Below are 15910 nucleotides of genomic sequence, written 5' to 3' on the forward strand. Positions count from 1 at the left end.
GGATTTCTCGCTTCACACATTTTCTCTGCACTTTTCCACACAACTCGGTTGTAAAGTCGTGACCTAGGCTCAGCACACTATGTCTGTCAGCAAGCATCCCACGAGCTGGGAGGGCTGCAGCCAGTTTCCACGCGCAGTGCGGTTCCTGTGAGGACCGTGCGCCATCTGCAGGACACTCTGCCTGGGGCTGTGCTTGGCAGTGAGTGTGCCCAGCAGGGTGCAGCTCCGCCCTACCCAGGACAAGAGGGGACAGGAGGCATGGCTGCTGGTCCACAGTCTCCAGGGCGCGGGCCTCTCCAGGCTTGTGGGTGGAGGGGCCTCTGAATTTCCCCTCTTCTGACTCGGTCCGGGTCCGCTCTGCTCCTTTACCTTGTGCTCTGTCTTTGTGAGTGTGTTATTTTCTCCTGTCCTGGAGAGTATGGCTCAAGGTGCTAATTGGTGCTCCGGTTTCCTTCTCTGGGCCTTGAAGTCCCGTTGGCTCTGGTTTGCTCTTTGCGCTGGACCGTTAGTGTGGTTCTGAGAGGAAGGCCCTGGCTGGGTGCCCACCCTGGCATCTGGTGCGTCTGCAGCTCGGTCTGTCTATAGGCGGCTCCCCCCTGTGACAGGCCTGAAGGGGCCTAGCCTGGCCCCGTGAAGCCCCTGGCCTGCACCCCAGCCTGCTGTCATGTCCTTATGTTTGTGGGCAAGCACCCTTTCTCTGCCTGCATGTGGCTGTCTTCTGGTGGGTCTGAGAGGGACCAGAGCTAACCGGACCCTGTTAGCCCATCGTCCTTTTAAGTCAGCCATTTGATTTCTCTTCCCTTGTAAGGTGAGGCCTGCCTCCCTCTCTCAGGCTTCTGTCCGACCTCCCCAGAACCTGTGCTTCCTTGTCACCTTGGAACCTCGTCCCGCTGGGTCGGTGCCGGGGGCCAGGAGTCCCTAGGGCACCCCCATTTCTGACTGGATTCTCCCTCCTTAGCCCCAGGACCAAATTACCATCACAGGGTATGAAAAGAATACCGAAGCTGCTCGGGATGCTATACTGAAAATTGTGGGTGAGCTCGAGCAGATGGTTTCTGAGGATGTCCCACTGGACCACCGTGTTCATGCCCGTATCATTGGTGCCCGTGGCAAAGCTATCCGCAAAATCATGGACGAGTTCAAGGTGAGTCCCCAGCCCCGTCGTGAAGGGCGTGTGCAAAGGCCCGCAAGCACGGTGGGTGAGATCGGGTGTGTGCTTGCCGTCCATCCGGGCACCTCCCTCCTCACGGGCTAGGTGAAGGGGCACCAGGGACACCCTGGGGTCTTGCCTTCCTGCCTCAGCTGCTGACCATGCTGGGGGTCCGGAAGGGGTGTCATCTGTAACTCAGGTGCCTGCCCCTAGGGCAGTGGAGTCATGTGGGGCCACAGTTGTGTGCAGTTGCCCTGCACTGGCCTGCAGAAGGTGGCCTCAAAGGGGCTAATGGGTTCTGCAGCAGTCAGGCACGTGCACTCTGCGGTACCAAGGTGCTTCCCCAGTGCACTGCCCTCCCGTCCTGTTGGCAGAGGGCAGCTGTGAGCCCAGGCTTGCACACTTTACTGAACTCGCTGGGGGGAGCTCCCCACAAGCCACCATCCCCACCACACATGGTGGCAACCCTCTGGTCCAAAGACCCCGGAAGGCACTTAGCCGCCTCAGCTGCTGCTCATGTTCCTTTCAGGTGGACATTCGTTTCCCGCAGAGCGGGGCCCTAGACCCCAATTGTGTCACTGTGACAGGGCTCCCGGAGAATGTGGAGGAGGCCATCGACCATATCCTCAACCTGGAGGAAGAATATGTGAGTCCGGGGCCAGGGAGGTCGTGCACCGCTGGAGGGGGGCCAGCAGCAGGCCAGCACGGTGGGGGTGCCCTCGCGCACCCCTGCTGCCGGCTGACTCCCCCGTGCCCACAGCTGGCTGATGTGGTGGACAGTGAGGCGCTGCAGGTGCACATGAAGCCGCCGGTGCGCGAGGAGCCCAAGGCACCGTCAAAGGGCTTCGTAGTGCGGGACGCTCCCTGGACCGCTGGCAACGAGAAGGTCAGCTGCCGCCTTCCATGGGCCCGGGACAGGCAGACCCGGCCTCCCTCTGGGGGCCCGTGTGCCAGGGTGGCAACCCCAGTGCTAAAGCTGTGCCTTGTCTCCCCACAGGCTCCTGACATGAGCAGCTCTGAGGAATTCCCCAGCTTTGGGGCTCAGGTGGCCCCTAAGACCCTCCCTTGGGGTCCCAAACGATAATGATAAAAAAGCAGAAACCTCTCCAGCCAGCTGACCTGAAGTCACCACACAATGGTTTGTCAATCCGACCCGGCGGCTGGACCCTCCATAAATCGTTGACACCCTGCCCCTGAGGTCTCGCAGTGAAACCGGGCGCCAGCCCCCAGCGTGCTCAGGACCTGCCCCTGGCTCCTGTTCCCGGGACGGTTCTCCGCTGTTGTGAACACTACCAGAGGTAACTGGACATTCGCCATAAGCTTCCTGGCCCACCCAGCATGTCAGTAAGGCTGGGGCCTCCACTCTGAGAGCTCCACGGCTGTGCCCGAGTCTCTTCCTGTGTCATGACCTCAGGAAATAAATTTCCTTGACTTTATAAAAGCCAAAACGTTCGCCCTCTTCCTTTCCCACCCCCCTTCCCCTCTGCCTGCCGTCCAGACCCTCCCTCTTGTAGAATGCAACCCCCCTTCTTCCAGCTGCCAAAAAGCCCACTTAGCCAGACCCCAGGGTGGGGAGGAAGACCCGGTGTGCCCCCCGGGAGCGCCTGGACCTAAAGGAGAGCTGTAGTGGGGCCGGTGCCGTCTGAGGCTGCCGGGTGACCAGATTCTCGGCTGGCCCTGGCTTGGCCGCACTGGGGTCTGAAAGCATCATGCATCCGCCCCGTCCCACCCGGCGCTGGAGGTCCCGTCTGGTGAGCAGAACCTGGGGGCGAGGCTTGCACATCTGCACTCTGGGTCGGCAGTGGCTGTCACCCGGCCAAGAGGCGGGGGTGGGGAGGGGCGGCAGAGGGGAGGTGGAGGCCCCTGCCCCCTCCCTCCCTGAGGGCCCTGTGCTTTCAGACACTGAGCTCAGTGGCCTTCTTCCCGCCTCAGAACTGGGTGGCAGCGGCATCACATTCAGGGTGGTGCCAGCCCAGCCCCCACGCCTCCTGGCCCAGCCTTTCCTGGTGGTGGGGCATTTGCCGCGGCCTTGGGGCCGTCCCGTGCAGGGCTTGGTGCACGCTGGGTGGCTGTGTGCCAGCCCCGGGGCTGCCTGGAGCAGCGGGCTTCACGGGCTCAGGGTGGACAGAGGCAGGGTTGTACCTCCTCAGGTGCGTGGCAGGCCTTGGTGTAATGGTGCCCTGCCCTGGTCACGTTGAGGGTCAGCTCTGGGGAGGAAAGGCGGCCTGGCCGCAGAGAGGGAGGTGCCTCTGTGCCATGCTGCCTCCCGGGCCCTGCCCCCGAGAGGTCCTGGGGGGCCTTCCCGGAAGACCAGCAGAGGAACTGGAGCTCAGCTGACTCGAGGCTGAAATGCCCACATAGACCAGCCACGGCGCAGGCAGCCTCATGTGCCGCCCACAGGCACGGGCGAGGACGGGTGCCTTGGCTGTGTGTCCAGGGACCCAAGCCGGGGAGAAAAGGGAAGGAAGGCCCTCTCTCTCGGGGAGCCTCTCCTCTCGGCACTCTTGCTTCCCGCCCGTCACACCTGCAGGTGCTTCACGACGTCCTTCCCCGGCATCTAGCCTCCACCCTCCCCCAGAGGTAAATTTTTAATTCTCACAACAGATTTTTGCACATGCACATCTACATCTGCATTTATTGCTAAATGTCCATTTAAAAACCCCCTTTCCTAAAACAGTGCATGTAGGGTCTCACCCTGTTTTTGGTGGTTACGGGTCTGAGGTGACTGCCCCCAGGCCTCCTGTGTGGTGGTGGCAGATGCTGCCGGGACCGCCCTGTGGGTCTGGGACGTGTGCCTGTTTCCTACTTGTTAAATGTCTTCCACATCCTATGTTTCCATAACTACAATCCATCCCTTGGCCTTAACTTTGGTATTTGGAGATTATATGCAAACATGTTAAAGGATTATGAATATGGATGACACTGGAATTTTATAAATTCTGAAATAAAGCCCAAAACAGATGTGATGTGCTGGGACTCGTTTATCACGCTGCACGTGAAAGTGGGTTTCCAGCTCACTCTCGGGCAGAATCTGCGGATGGGTCTGCTCTTCAGGGACTCTCCCGGAGCACGCGGCTCAGCCCGGTGTGAGGGGCCCCCAGGGGAGCCGTGCTGGGGGCCAGCGGTGGTCCCGGGCCCCGCGTGCTCACCCTGCCCCTCCCCTTGGCTTCCGAACTCAGGCATCCAGCAGGTGCTGAGCAGCCGTGCGGGGAGAGCCCTCCACTGAGGGAGTCCCCGTCCCGGCACCCATGTGGCAGGAAATGCCTCCAGATAGGAGCTGGCATCCAGATGCCTGGGGGTGGGCTTGTCCCCTCCTTGTTGAAGCCGATGGGTTCACCCAGGGACCCGCCAGTCTGGCTCCTGACGCACCCTACACGGAGCACCAGTCCCCCAGGAGACGGGTGGAAGAGCTTAGTGGAGACGACCCCGACGGCCGAAGACGAAGCCACCTGGCAGAACGGATCATTCAGAGGCGGGAGGGGCCTCGGACGCGCCCACCTGGCACAGTGCACGGTCAGACGCGGTCAAGGCCGTGGGGGTGGCTGCTCTGGGTACTTACGTGGGAAGGGTCAGCAGGACTGCCCCGATCACTTCATGAGAGCCCGAGGTGGGACAAGACCGTGTTCTTGAGCCACATTACTTAAAATTATAAAGTGTAAGACAACAGCAACAAAAAGGCCACTGGTGGGAAGAAAATGATGAGTTTTACAATGAGGGTACAGCACATGGTGGGGCCGAGCCCTCCGCCCGGGGCGCCTCACTGCTGCCCAAGAGCTGGCACGCGGACACGGATGGCTCCCCTTCTGAAAGCCAGTCAGCGAGGGACAGGAGGAGGAGCGCGTGCACCCCACGACAGCCACGCAGCCCGCAAGGTGCTGCCCCCACCCCCCACCCAGGCCAGGCCGCTGCTTGAGGAGGGCGGGTCCCGGACGTGCAGCTTTCTGGAAACCACGTCCTGACAGTGCGGTCTGCCGCCGAGAGGGCCCCTGGAGGAGGCCACCATGGGCATGGCGTGTCCCCCGTGTCAGTCCGGGGCGACTGGTGACGGCAGAGGAGGAGGAGGAACCTGGCGTCCCCCAAACCCCACCCCCGTCCGTGGGCAGCGAGTCCACAGAAAGCAGACGCAGAGCCTGGTGAAGCCCATCAGCTCATGGACTCTTCTCCCAGTTTTGAAAACAATGAAAGACAAAAGCTTCTGGAAGGAGCTGCACCAAGGGTCTCAGGAACATCCTCTCCTGAGTGTCTCCCTGGTGTAGGGGAAACTCCCATCTCCTGGGCATTCCCAGGCGCCTCTGCTCTGGGTCCGCACTGGCCCCAGGCTGGAGGCTGAGGGGGACGCCACACAGGCGTGTGGCTGGGCGGGGGAGGCGCTGGGGGACGCGGCCTCCCGCTGGTCTGCCGCGGTAAGGTTAAGGGGTGCTCCAAGGCTGCTGCCAGTGGCTAGGAGGAGAAGGGGGGCTCTGTGCAAGAAAGGAGAAGACGGAATCAAGGGGCCTTAGCAGATAAAGGGGAGGGTGGGGTGGTGAGGTGACTCCTGGCTGTGACCTGGAACCCCAGGGGTACGGGGGCCATGTTGTAGGCAGGACCATGTGGCCAGTAGGAAGAGGCAGGGGCAGGAAAGCCTGGAGCTGGGGGTGGGTCCCAAAGCACAGCAGCTTGACTGACACATGAACTGTGGTGTGTCAGGGCTGAGGGGCAAGTGGCCGCATGAGCAGGAGAGACCGGGGTGCAGGCCATACCTAGGCCAGCGAGCGCGGCTGGGGAGGTTCAGGGGGCTGCTGGGGGGTGGGGGGTCCCAGGAGGACTGTGCTCTGAGGGTGGAGTGAGGAGTGGGAGGGGAGCTGCGGCCAGCCAGCCCCGAGATGGTGATGGGAGCCCTCTGCAGGCCGCAGGGTACCCCGCACCTGGTGCTGCTGCAGTCAGCTGCCTCCGGGACTCTGGGGGTGCCGTCCCAGGACCCCGGGAGGCAGGGCGTATGGCAGAGGCCCCCGGCAGTAAAGGATGCCGCAGCCCTGCGGCCGGGAGGGGCAGGAGGTGAGCAGTGGCTTCTGAGGCTGTGAGCTCCTGCCGAGGCCTCCCTGTGCGCCTGGCTGCAGGTCCCTCAGCAGCTGACTCTTGGTGACCCCCAAGATCTCAGGAGAGGAGCTCCCGGCAGCCGAGGCTGTGGACCCAGACTCATCTCTGAGCCTGGGGCAGCTGTCCTTCCTGCTGTCTGTTCCACAGAGAGCCTGTCTCCGGGAGAGGGCGGACCTCATGAGCGGGGGACCTCACTGCCCTGGCTCCCAGGGGGCTGGGGCGGGGGCTCACCTCGTTCTCAGCCAGTGCCTGCGTGGCCAGGTAGTACTCCCACTTCCCCTTAACTCCAGGGACTCAGGAATGTGGACACCAGGAGGTGAAGGGCCTGGCCTTTGGAGAACACCACGTGCTGGTAGGGGAGGGGCACCCCTTAGTGAGACAACGCCCAGACGGGTCTGGGTGGCCAGAAGGGCTGAGCTGGAGACCACCCACCTCCCGTGGCCCTGGGAGCTGCCCTGGGACACGAAGCACCGCCGAGGCCAGATGGGGGTCATCAGCTCCACTCTACAGACTGGGAAATGGAGATACAGAGAGCTGTGAGCTGACAAAGGTCACGTGAGCTCGCCCCACACTTGGTGGTTTTGGGCAAAGCATCCCAGGGAGGGGGGCGGGCATGGTGCTAGGCTAGAGAGTGCCAGTGGGAGAAGCCCACGGGGGAGCTGGGCGGGCCTCGGCTGCCTTAAACACGACGATGGGCAGCGCGGAGGGCCCGGAGGTGCCAGTGGGTTGGGGAGTGGTGCCCATCGTCCTCCCTGAAAGCCCGGCGCCTGCGGGAGACGTGGCTGGCGGGAGGGGAGGGCTGGTTGCCGGCGGCACGTGCCTTTCTTTCTCCACCGTTCCTTCCCCTAGTCCTGACCGTCGGCCTGGCTTGCCACCGAGCGCACCTGAAGCAGGAACTGCTCCCAGGCGGGACACCCCGACCCTTCTTCAGCTTTGACCACTGTGGTTTCAGAAGGGTGGAAGGGCTGGGCTGCCCCATGCCCCTACCAGGCTAAACTGGGCCCCAGAGTGGCAAATACCTATTTTCTGGTAGGTGTGACAGTCCAATAAAGTGCTTCTCTAGGTGATGTCAACCTACCTACACTATGAAAACGTGCCATTGTATGAGGTGGGCGGTCTGCTCTGCTCAGTGGCGCCCTGCCCAGCACAGCTCTCCTTACTGACCAGCACGATGTTCAGCTCTGCTACTGCGGATTGAAGGGTCATCTTGTTATCCTTTGACATCTTAAGTGTATTTGTATTGTAAGAGATGACATTCTTATATCTTATAACATAAGCTTACAGGTAGTTGCCCTCCATGGAAAATATTACCAGGGCCAACTTTGTAGGACAAGGAAAAAACCGTTGAAAATTAAGAATACAGTCATTGAAAAAAATTCCTCCATGAATGGGATGGACTTTAAAGGCCAGATGAGACGGCAGGGGAGAGACAGCTGGAAAACCATTATGATGAAACCCCCTGGCATGCAGTACGGAGAGCCTGAGGGTGTTCGTCGGCGCACCCCGTGCCTGAGGGTTCCCACAGGTACACTGCAGACACCCTGCAACGGGGAGAAATGTGAACTCGGGGAATGCAGTGCAGAGGAAATCACTGTGGCCACAGTAGTAAGACACCAAACAGGTGTGATTAACAAATCACCAAAAAATGATCCTGTGTTTTTTGCATGGTAAAACTAAAGCTGCATAACAGAAAGATGGGGTGATGGGTGTGCAAAGGTTGGTAAAGCACACAAGGGTCCATGTCATGTAGCAGGAGGGGACAAAGATGAATTCCTTCAGTCTTTAAGAAAATGTAGAGCTAAGAATGTGTATTAAAAGTGTAATTTACAATAAAAATAGAGACCATCAGCTCCAAATGAGAATACAGAGGAAAAAAATACAAAATACTTGCACCCATCTACCTGAAAAACAGGAGAAGAGAAAAGGTATTCACTAAGAGATCACATACGGATTCGCATTCAAGTAAGAACCTCATTATACATAAAGCAAAGCTGGACAGAACTACATGAAGAAACTGATGATGCTGCATTCATGGAAAGATTTTAACTCACCTCTGGAGGGGGGTGGGCATGAAGATCTGAATTAACAAGCCTGACCTAATAATAGGTGTGTAGAGAACCTTGCCACAAAATTAAGATTCTTTTCAAGTTCACTTGAAACATGCAAACCCGTAATGACCAGACCCTAAAGGAAGTTTCACCTAAAGGCGGGAGGCTTACATCGTAGCCAGTCAGGTTCTCCGACCTCCAAGCAATTAAACCGGAATCAATGATTTTTTTAAGTAGCAAAAAGAAAACTCCATGCTTGGGATCTTCTCTCCTAAATCACAGATAAACAGGGAAGTCACAACTGAAGTTATGAAATATTTAGAAAAGAAGAAAAGAAATATTAACACTAACGGGCAGATTTTTAAGGGGTATGTAGAAATAGACATAAATTTATTAAAACCCAATAAAGGCTGAAAACAAATGAGTTAAGTTTTCAAGTCCAGTAGACAAATTTTGAAGAGGAAAGACATAAACTATATCTGCAAAGAAAATGGGTCCATAACCACAAAAACAGAACTTAAAATTCTAAGAGAAAAATATGAATGTTTTGTGTCGTTAAATTTTAAAGCTTAGCTGAAATGCTGTTTCCTGTAGATAAAAATTTCCAAAATCGACTAAAGAAGAAACTGTTCTAAACAGTAACCGCAGAGCCGTGCCGGGAATGAGACAGGCGCGCCCCCAGCCCCCACGCCGAGCGCCAGCGGCCCCTCCTCCCCCGCCGAGGGACCCCCGCTCTCCCCGCGCCCCCCCCCCCCCCCCCGGGCCGGCAGGTGCGCAGAGGCCCTCCAGGATGTGGAACCAGATGCCGGTGCGCTGCGCGCGCTGGGCCACAGGGCGCCGGTGCTCGCAGACGAACGTGGCGCGTCCAGGCGGACCTCCACCCAGTTGTTGAGAGCGCAGCGGCCACGAAGATGGTGACGAAGCCGAACTGCAGCACCGCTGGTGGGCGGCGGGGGTCCCCGCCGGGCCTCGCCCGCACCCCGTGACCCCTGCCCGCGCCTCTGGAGAGGGCTCCAGCTTCTGGCTACACCTGCCCCTCCCGCTCTTATCCTGTGGACTGAGCTCCAGGCTCCCTCCCCCAGGAAGCTTCCCGACACTGCCCCCGAGGGGCTGGAAGAGGTCAGGGACTGTGCACCTGGCCTCCCCAGTGCTGGGCCCCTCCTGGCCGGGTGCCCCAGAAACCTGCCTCTGATTTGAGGACTGGCTCCCTGCCTCCGGGAAGCTTCGGGAAATGGCTCCGGGAAAGAGGTTCCTGGGTCTTCCGTGCAGTCACTGCCGGGAGCACCAGGCCCCACTGCCTGCTGCCCAGTGGGGCAGGACACAGAGCCAACCCCCCTCGCGGTCACGAGAAAGCAAGGCTCTCCTGGCGGCTGTCCACCCTTTTATCCGTAGATGCCACTACTGTTACCCTTGTATGTCTTCTGGGCCAGGGAGGCCAGAGCAACAGGCTGGGCCAATGTGACACTGACATTACGGGTGGGCCCTGATGTGGTCTATCAGACCACCGGCTGGCAAAGGCACAGTTGAGGGTCCGAGTGCGGGCACTGAGGACACTTCCGGAGAAAGTCCAGTCCCCAGGCCCGAGCCTGGTCTCCCAAGCACCCCACTGCTCTCCTCCCACCGAGGCTGTGGCCCTGGCCTTCTGGGAGGGGACACAGAGGCCTCTCCAGGAGAGCTCCGTCGATGGCCCCGGGTCCCCTTCCGGCCTCTGGAAGGCGCTGCCCCTTCCCACCTCGGCCAGCCTTCCCTGGACACTGCCTGCCCCAACTTCCACAGTTCTCCGATCCCCTGCAGGCCTGGCTCAACCTGGGACCTCTGTCCCCCAGCCCCACCCCTGCGTCACATTTCAAGGTAGATGTAGATGGGATGCTGAGGCTGGAAGCCCCCAGGGGCACGGTGCCCTCCCTGCCCACAGTGCTGGCCGTTGGTGGCTCCTGCCCACTTCGAGTTACTCGTCAAACAGGCCCTCCCACGGAAGAAGCTCGTCTGCCTCCCGGGGCGCCTGTCCAGCCTCGGCAAAAGCCCCACCTTCCTCCTCCTGGACCGCTGCCGCTTCTGCCACCAGCCCTTGAGCTTCCTGGAGTCGGAAACACCCAGGAAGAATGACCCCTTCTCCCAGGTGGGGCCTGGGGTTGGGCACAGCAGGAACGAGGCCTCCGGACTCCCGAGAGCCCCCAGGCGCCTCTGTGGGGGCCGCCCCTCCCCCTGGCTCCCCCGCAGGGCTCTCAGGAAGATCTGCGTGGTTCACGGAACTCTGGGGGAAGGGGATTCCTCCTGCAATGGCAGAAAGGCGCCAAGAGCTATTGGGAGGGTTGGGAAGGAGCAGACGAAGACTGGCTGTGCCAGTGCGGGAACGGGTGCCTGGCCACACGTTCAGCCCCTGCCCCCAGCAGGCACCGAGCCACACCCTGCACTCGTGATCCTGTGGACTCAGCTTCCTGGCACCACCTGCCCTGAGAGGCAGGGCCACACAGCCAAGGTCCCCAGCCACAGTTCACAGCGTCCGGTGGCGGGTGAGTAGGGGTCCAGGCTGGGTCCAGTCTCCGGCAGCCTGCCACAGGGCTCTGGTTTGGGAGGGGGCCCAAGCTGCCTTGATGGGGGCCCCCGTGGCTGTCCACCGTGTACCTCTCTTCCCCTCAGCCCCATGTGGGGCAGTGGGGCCTGAGGGGACCCCAAGGGGTGGGCTGGCCCCCACCTTCCTTCTGCTCACTTGCACGGGGAGCAGACAACACCCTTTAGTGGATGCAGCAGGGGCCTTGGGTCCTTCTGGGGGTCACAGGCCTGGCAGGCTGGCAAAGCGGGCAAAGAGTGAGCAGAGCCCAGCGGCCCGGAAGGAGGGATGTGAGCGGGCTGGGCGGGCACGAGGGTGGAGGAGCTAGGGGTCAGGGCACGGCCCCTCGGCCCAGAGAGCCCGAGGCTGGGAGGAGCAGAGGGCTGAGCCCGCAGCTCGGACCCCCTGCCTCGCTCCAGGTGGCCCAGAGCCAGGACGTGGCATCACGGGCCAGGAGGCCCTGCGGGAGGTCTGTGCGGGGCCCCATCCCTGCTGGGGTGAGTGGGTGGTGGTGGCGATGCTCTGTGTAGAGTGGAGGCTTAGAGGGCGCCCCGGCCACAGAAGCTCAGTGTTCTGCTCCTCGGCGGGTCACTGGACAGGGGGAGACAAGCTCCCTCGGGTTGGGTTCTCTGTCTGGAGCCACACGGAGCACCTGGCCTTCCCCCCAAGGCGGAGCAGACACCGTGCCAGGCCTCTTGGCTCCAGGCGAATCCTGGAGCTCCCCGCCCCCCAGTCCAGGACACTGGGGCCCTGATAGGCCAGGGGTGCCTGCCCAGCCTTCTGGGGTCCTCTCCCACCTGCCTTCTGGTGGCCTATGCATCGCAGGACAGGATCCCACCCGGCACAGCGGCTCCCCGGCCTTTCTTGTCTCCTTAGCCCAGTGCCTGTCTCCTGGGGGCCACTTACCGTACTTGGCCCTCCACACACAGCTCTTCCTCATGGCGCCTCTTCCACCCGCTAAAGCCCGAGGCAGCCCCTTGTCTTGGCTGGAGCCACCCTGGTCCCCACACCCCCCCAGGAGCCCCTGAACAGCGGGTCAGGCCCCTGCAGGTGGCACTCCCTCTCGCCCAGCAGAGCCCAGCAGGCACGAGGACCCCCTGGGCCCGAGGGTGTCCGCACTGAGGGTATGTGGGGTCAAGCTCTCCTAACCCAGACCCTGAGATGGGTTCCCATTCAAGACCTCACCTCAGAATGCTCCAGAGGCCAGGGACGGAGTGGGCACCAGGCAGGGCAGAGGCCTCTCGATCTCACGGGCCTCTGGAGGGGAAGGCACGGCCCAGAACCTTCCTGGTCTGGAGCTCTGGTCAACCACTGCAGAGGACCATCCCGGCTCTCTGCCCTCAGTGGCCAAGTGGCTCTGACGGCCTCAGGGCCGAGCACCCAGGAGCGGTGGGGGCAGGTGGCTGACACAGTCTGCACGGGAGCGCCCCCGGGGGTGGTTCCGAGTCACTTCATATAATGTCTTACGGCTGGAAACGTTTTCAAGTTGCATTATTTTTGCAGTTTTAAAAAAGAGAAAGAGAGAGAGAGAGAGAGAGGAAGAAAGGGAGGGAGCAGGAAGAGGCGGGCAGGCTGCAACTAGCACAGGCCTGCTGGGGGGCCCCGGGGGCCAGGATCTGCTACACCACCTTCATTTGACTATAACTTTTTACATACATTTTTGTGACATTTAGAAATAAATTTGGTGGAAGTAACGAAAAGACCTCCTTCCTCATCTCACCTCACAAGAAGTGAGGAGGTGGTGGCACCTGAGTCCACTCAGTGGCTCCAGGAAGTGAGGGCCAGAGCCCTTCCCTTATGGGCTGCCGGGTGGCTGCAGCCGGTCCAGCCATCACGTCCACATCCAGGGAGCCGTGACAGCTGTGCCTGCCCTTTTCCTCAGGAACGCAGGGTCATCCGTGAAGCATGAGTCTCAGGCCACCCCCAGTTGTGAGGCAGCCTGGAAAGGGGGCAGATGCGTCAGACTGCTTTAGAGTAAACGTGCCTCACCGAGGGTGGGCACAATGCTGCTCTGAACAAATGGCTGGGGTGAAAGGCCCCTGCAGGGCCTGCCAGCTGGGTGCCCCCTCTGTTTTCCTGACATCACGCCCCTCACACTGCCCAGGGCTAGGCCACAAGTGGATCCCAGTCTCCCTGTGGCCACACATCTGCCCCATCTCAACGCCCACCCACCCTGCCTCCACAACACCCCCTCCCTTCTCCCTCTGCAAGGTGCCTCCTGTGGGGTCCGGGTGGGTGGCCCCTCCCCAGGTGTGGATTCTGGCTGCAGCAGCCCCACCCTGACCCCCCAGGGTAGGGAGCGCTCCTGTAGGTAAGCGCCCTTGGAGAGCTACATGTGCTCCGTGGAGTCTAGTCCGCGGGGCTGCGGCCCCTTCCCAGCCAAGGGGCACGGACTGCACCCAAGGCCCACTCAGCACAGTGCCGGGTGCTCTTCGGGGCTCAGGGTACAGCGGGTCCCTCTGCCGGCCTCGGCCACCACTGTGCCCAGGGCCCAAGAGCCGTGCCTCTGGCGTGCAGGAGCGGCGGCTCTGTGTCTGGGCTTTGGAGGGGCAGCCTGCTCGGCTCACTCCCTCGTCGGGAGCTGTGTGAGTGTCCGCGGCTGCGCAGCGCCGGCTCTGTCCCCGTTTGCACTTTGAGGACAGCACTGGGGCATCCAGGCCGCGTGGCCCTCTGGCTCCGCACCGCCTGCTCCTGCCCTTGGCCCTGTTTCTATGGGGGTTCCTGTCTTCTTTTTAGATTTGCTGAAATTCTTTGTACCTAAATGTTGGGCCCTTGCCAGATTTAAACACTGCAGACATCTCTTAATCTGTGTGTCTACTTGTGTGTCTTGCTCTACAGGGCGTTTTGCTCTTATGTAACCAAACACATACAAATCTTGTCTTACAGTTGTGCTTTGGGGTTTTAAGAAGCTCTCCCCCACTTCTGGCTCACAAACGTATTTCTCCACATTTCTTCTACCGACTTACTTTAACTTTTCACACTCAGGTTTAATGCCCTGGAGCCGGCCGGGCATGTGATGCTCAGGAGGGTCCAGCGAGAGTTCTCCACAAGGCGGGGTCCTCTGCCCAGCGCCATCCTGCCCCCGGCCCGTGGGCCCCCTCCACCCGGCCAGCCGCCGAGGCCCCACGCGACGCCCTGCCCGAGGTCTGCCAAGGCTGGCTGGCATCATTCTCACTATGGTCTGTGGCTTTCAGATTCTGCAGGAAGTCACCTCTCCAGCTTCTTTTTCAAAGTTCACTGAATTGCTTCAAAGTTTCAAGGTTTGATGTGGATCTTCCATGTATATTTTAGAACTTAATGAGTTCCTCAAAGAAACAAACACACGCTGAAGAGGACTGTGCCGGATTCGGCACCCCCTTCCCGCCCCTTCATCACTTGCATAGTCTGTTGAAGAAGAGGTGCTGGGCTCCAGCTTGCGGCCCAGCCGGGACGCCTCCTCTGCCTGGGGCGCCTCCCACAGGGGCCACAGGGCCACCCTGCCAGCTGCCGCCTGGGGTGCCGCCTGGCACCTTCCTCCTCAGATGCGTCCTCACCTGGAGCGTCTGGGCCCTCTTCCTCCTCCTGAGCGGGGGGCTCCGCGACTCGCCTCTGCTCCCGAGGGGCTCCGCTGACCCTGCGTGTACCACGGACTTCACGGAGCAGCTTCGGCTCCTTTGCTGCCACACCAAGGTGACGGCACGCAGCCCGCTTCCCCCTCTACCTCCCAGACCGGGCAGACATGACTGCGCGGTGCAGCTGCCGACTCTTTGGGGGGTGTATTCTGTATCTTGTCAAGAATTCTGGCCTGCATTATGGACAATGCTCAGGAACTTGTGGCTCAAACCAGTTTCATACCAATTGTCCTGGAACTAGTTGGCAGGCAGAGACCACAGCCCCACACCCACACCAGACACGTCCAGGCTGCGTGTGGTCAGGGAGGCCACTGCCGCTTCTCCACCGGCGCCCTTTCCTCAGCTCCGCACTTGGACTCATCTGTGGTTTGGCTGCGCAACTCCTCCGAAAACCCTTCCACGGCAACGGCATGCAAATGCCGAACGCTTGTGCCTTTGAAGGTGTCTCCGTCCTCAGGGTTTGGTCAGGGGCAGAATTCTAGGGGGACAGTCCAGGAGCCCTGTCTGGGGCCATGACCCTCATAAGCCCTCCTTCCTTTTTAGGAGTTTGCTCTTCTATCGGTGGACACTCACAGATTCGGATCACACAATTTATTCTGGCAAAGACTAGAGTCAGGACCAGACACGTCCCTAACCCTCGGCCGACCACCCACGCCTACAACTTCCCTGGCAGGGGACAAGCTGTCGCCGGGCCTCGGACATGGGCTCCCTGGCCTGGGGCAGTCTGTCCAGCAGAGTCCTCTGTGACGATGGAAACAGGTGGCCCCTGGCAACATGTGGCCACTGGGCACTCGGAATGTCACAAACACAACCACGGCCTGAATGCCTGTCATTTTAACAGACTTACATTTGAACTGAAGCAGCCACGTGTGGCAGTGAGCAGCTCCCATATTGGGCAGGGCGGCTCCGGAATCCTGCAGTAGGAGGGACCCTTGGTGACCCCATGATTCAGTCTGATTCTGCAGAAGGGGGACTGAGACCCAAGGATGACAGGGTCCTTGTGGCATCACATTCAGGCCCCAGGGGGCTGTTGATGTAAATCTGAACAGAGCCTGATGATGGGGTAACATGGGAGGTAACAGCGTGAGGATCCGGAGGGGGGCTCATGCTGTGAGAGCAGCCCTGCGCTCGGGGAGCCAGTGGTCTCCTCTCAACCGCGTGGGCACTACCGGCCTCAGAGCTGGGTGGGTGGGTGGGGGCATGCCCGGGGAGGGCTTGGGGGCCACAGCACAGGGCCACCACCCCCTGCTCACAGCTTTCTGTTTTTTAATACATATAATTGGGAATAAACCTGGCTGAGAAGCTCTGGCCGATAGGCCTCGAGGGCCCCAGAATGGCCTAGTTCCCCTGCACCAGGAGCACCGGCCCGCCCTTGCCAGGCAGGGCTGGGGCCTCCTCCCATCAGAGGACACATGGAACGAGGGGCCAGTGGCGGGACATGGGGTACCCGGACCGTGGGACATTAGCTAGGGAC

The 15910-nt window shown here is 60.5% G+C and overlaps 2 protein-coding genes and 1 long non-coding RNA gene across 8 annotated transcripts in view; 2 read left to right on the top strand and 1 right to left on the bottom strand.

Moving 5' to 3' along the window:
- The window catches only part of HDLBP (high density lipoprotein binding protein), a 69496-nt gene extending 66898 nt beyond the window's left edge, over positions 1-2598 (top strand). For all 4 annotated transcript variants that reach the window (XM_037009559.2, XM_073217792.1, XM_037009558.2 and 1 more), the window contains 4 exons: positions 959-1144; positions 1680-1796; positions 1911-2036; positions 2148-2598. In XM_037009559.2, coding sequence (XP_036865454.1) covers positions 959-1144; positions 1680-1796; positions 1911-2036; positions 2148-2234 — 516 coding nt within the window. In that variant the 3' untranslated portion in view covers positions 2235-2598. The remainder of the gene's footprint in view (positions 1-958; positions 1145-1679; positions 1797-1910; positions 2037-2147) is intronic.
- A 1666-nt stretch (positions 2599-4264) lies between these two features.
- LOC140844859 (uncharacterized) lies at positions 4265-8963 on the bottom strand. Its single transcript, XR_012123350.1, has 3 exons — positions 8446-8963; positions 4710-7767; positions 4265-4599 (listed from the first exon to the last, which is right to left on the bottom strand). It is a non-coding gene; the product is annotated as an uncharacterized lncRNA (long non-coding RNA).
- Positions 8964-9039: 76 nt separating this feature from the next.
- LOC108399778 (uncharacterized) lies at positions 9040-15827 on the top strand. 3 transcript variants are annotated; one of them, XR_005058901.2, is made up of 4 exons: positions 9040-10125; positions 10238-10787; positions 13811-14877; positions 14980-15827. XR_005058901.2 is itself a non-coding variant. In XM_037009569.2 (3 exons), the coding sequence occupies exons 1-3, from the start codon at positions 9958-9960 to the stop codon at positions 13840-13842; spliced, it is 750 nt and encodes a 249-aa protein (XP_036865464.1). In that variant the 5' UTR covers positions 9040-9957; the 3' UTR covers positions 13843-15827. The 3 variants fall into 3 exon arrangements, 1 of the variants encoding a protein (XP_036865464.1); XR_005058902.2 differs by having other exon boundaries at positions 13811-14494; XM_037009569.2 differs by having other exon boundaries at positions 13811-15827.
- The last annotated feature ends 83 nt before the right edge of the window (positions 15828-15910 follow it).

Source organism: Manis javanica, chromosome 12 (genome assembly GCF_040802235.1).
Source record: "Manis javanica isolate MJ-LG chromosome 12, MJ_LKY, whole genome shotgun sequence".
NCBI classification, from domain to species: domain Eukaryota; kingdom Metazoa; phylum Chordata; class Mammalia; order Pholidota; family Manidae; genus Manis; species Manis javanica.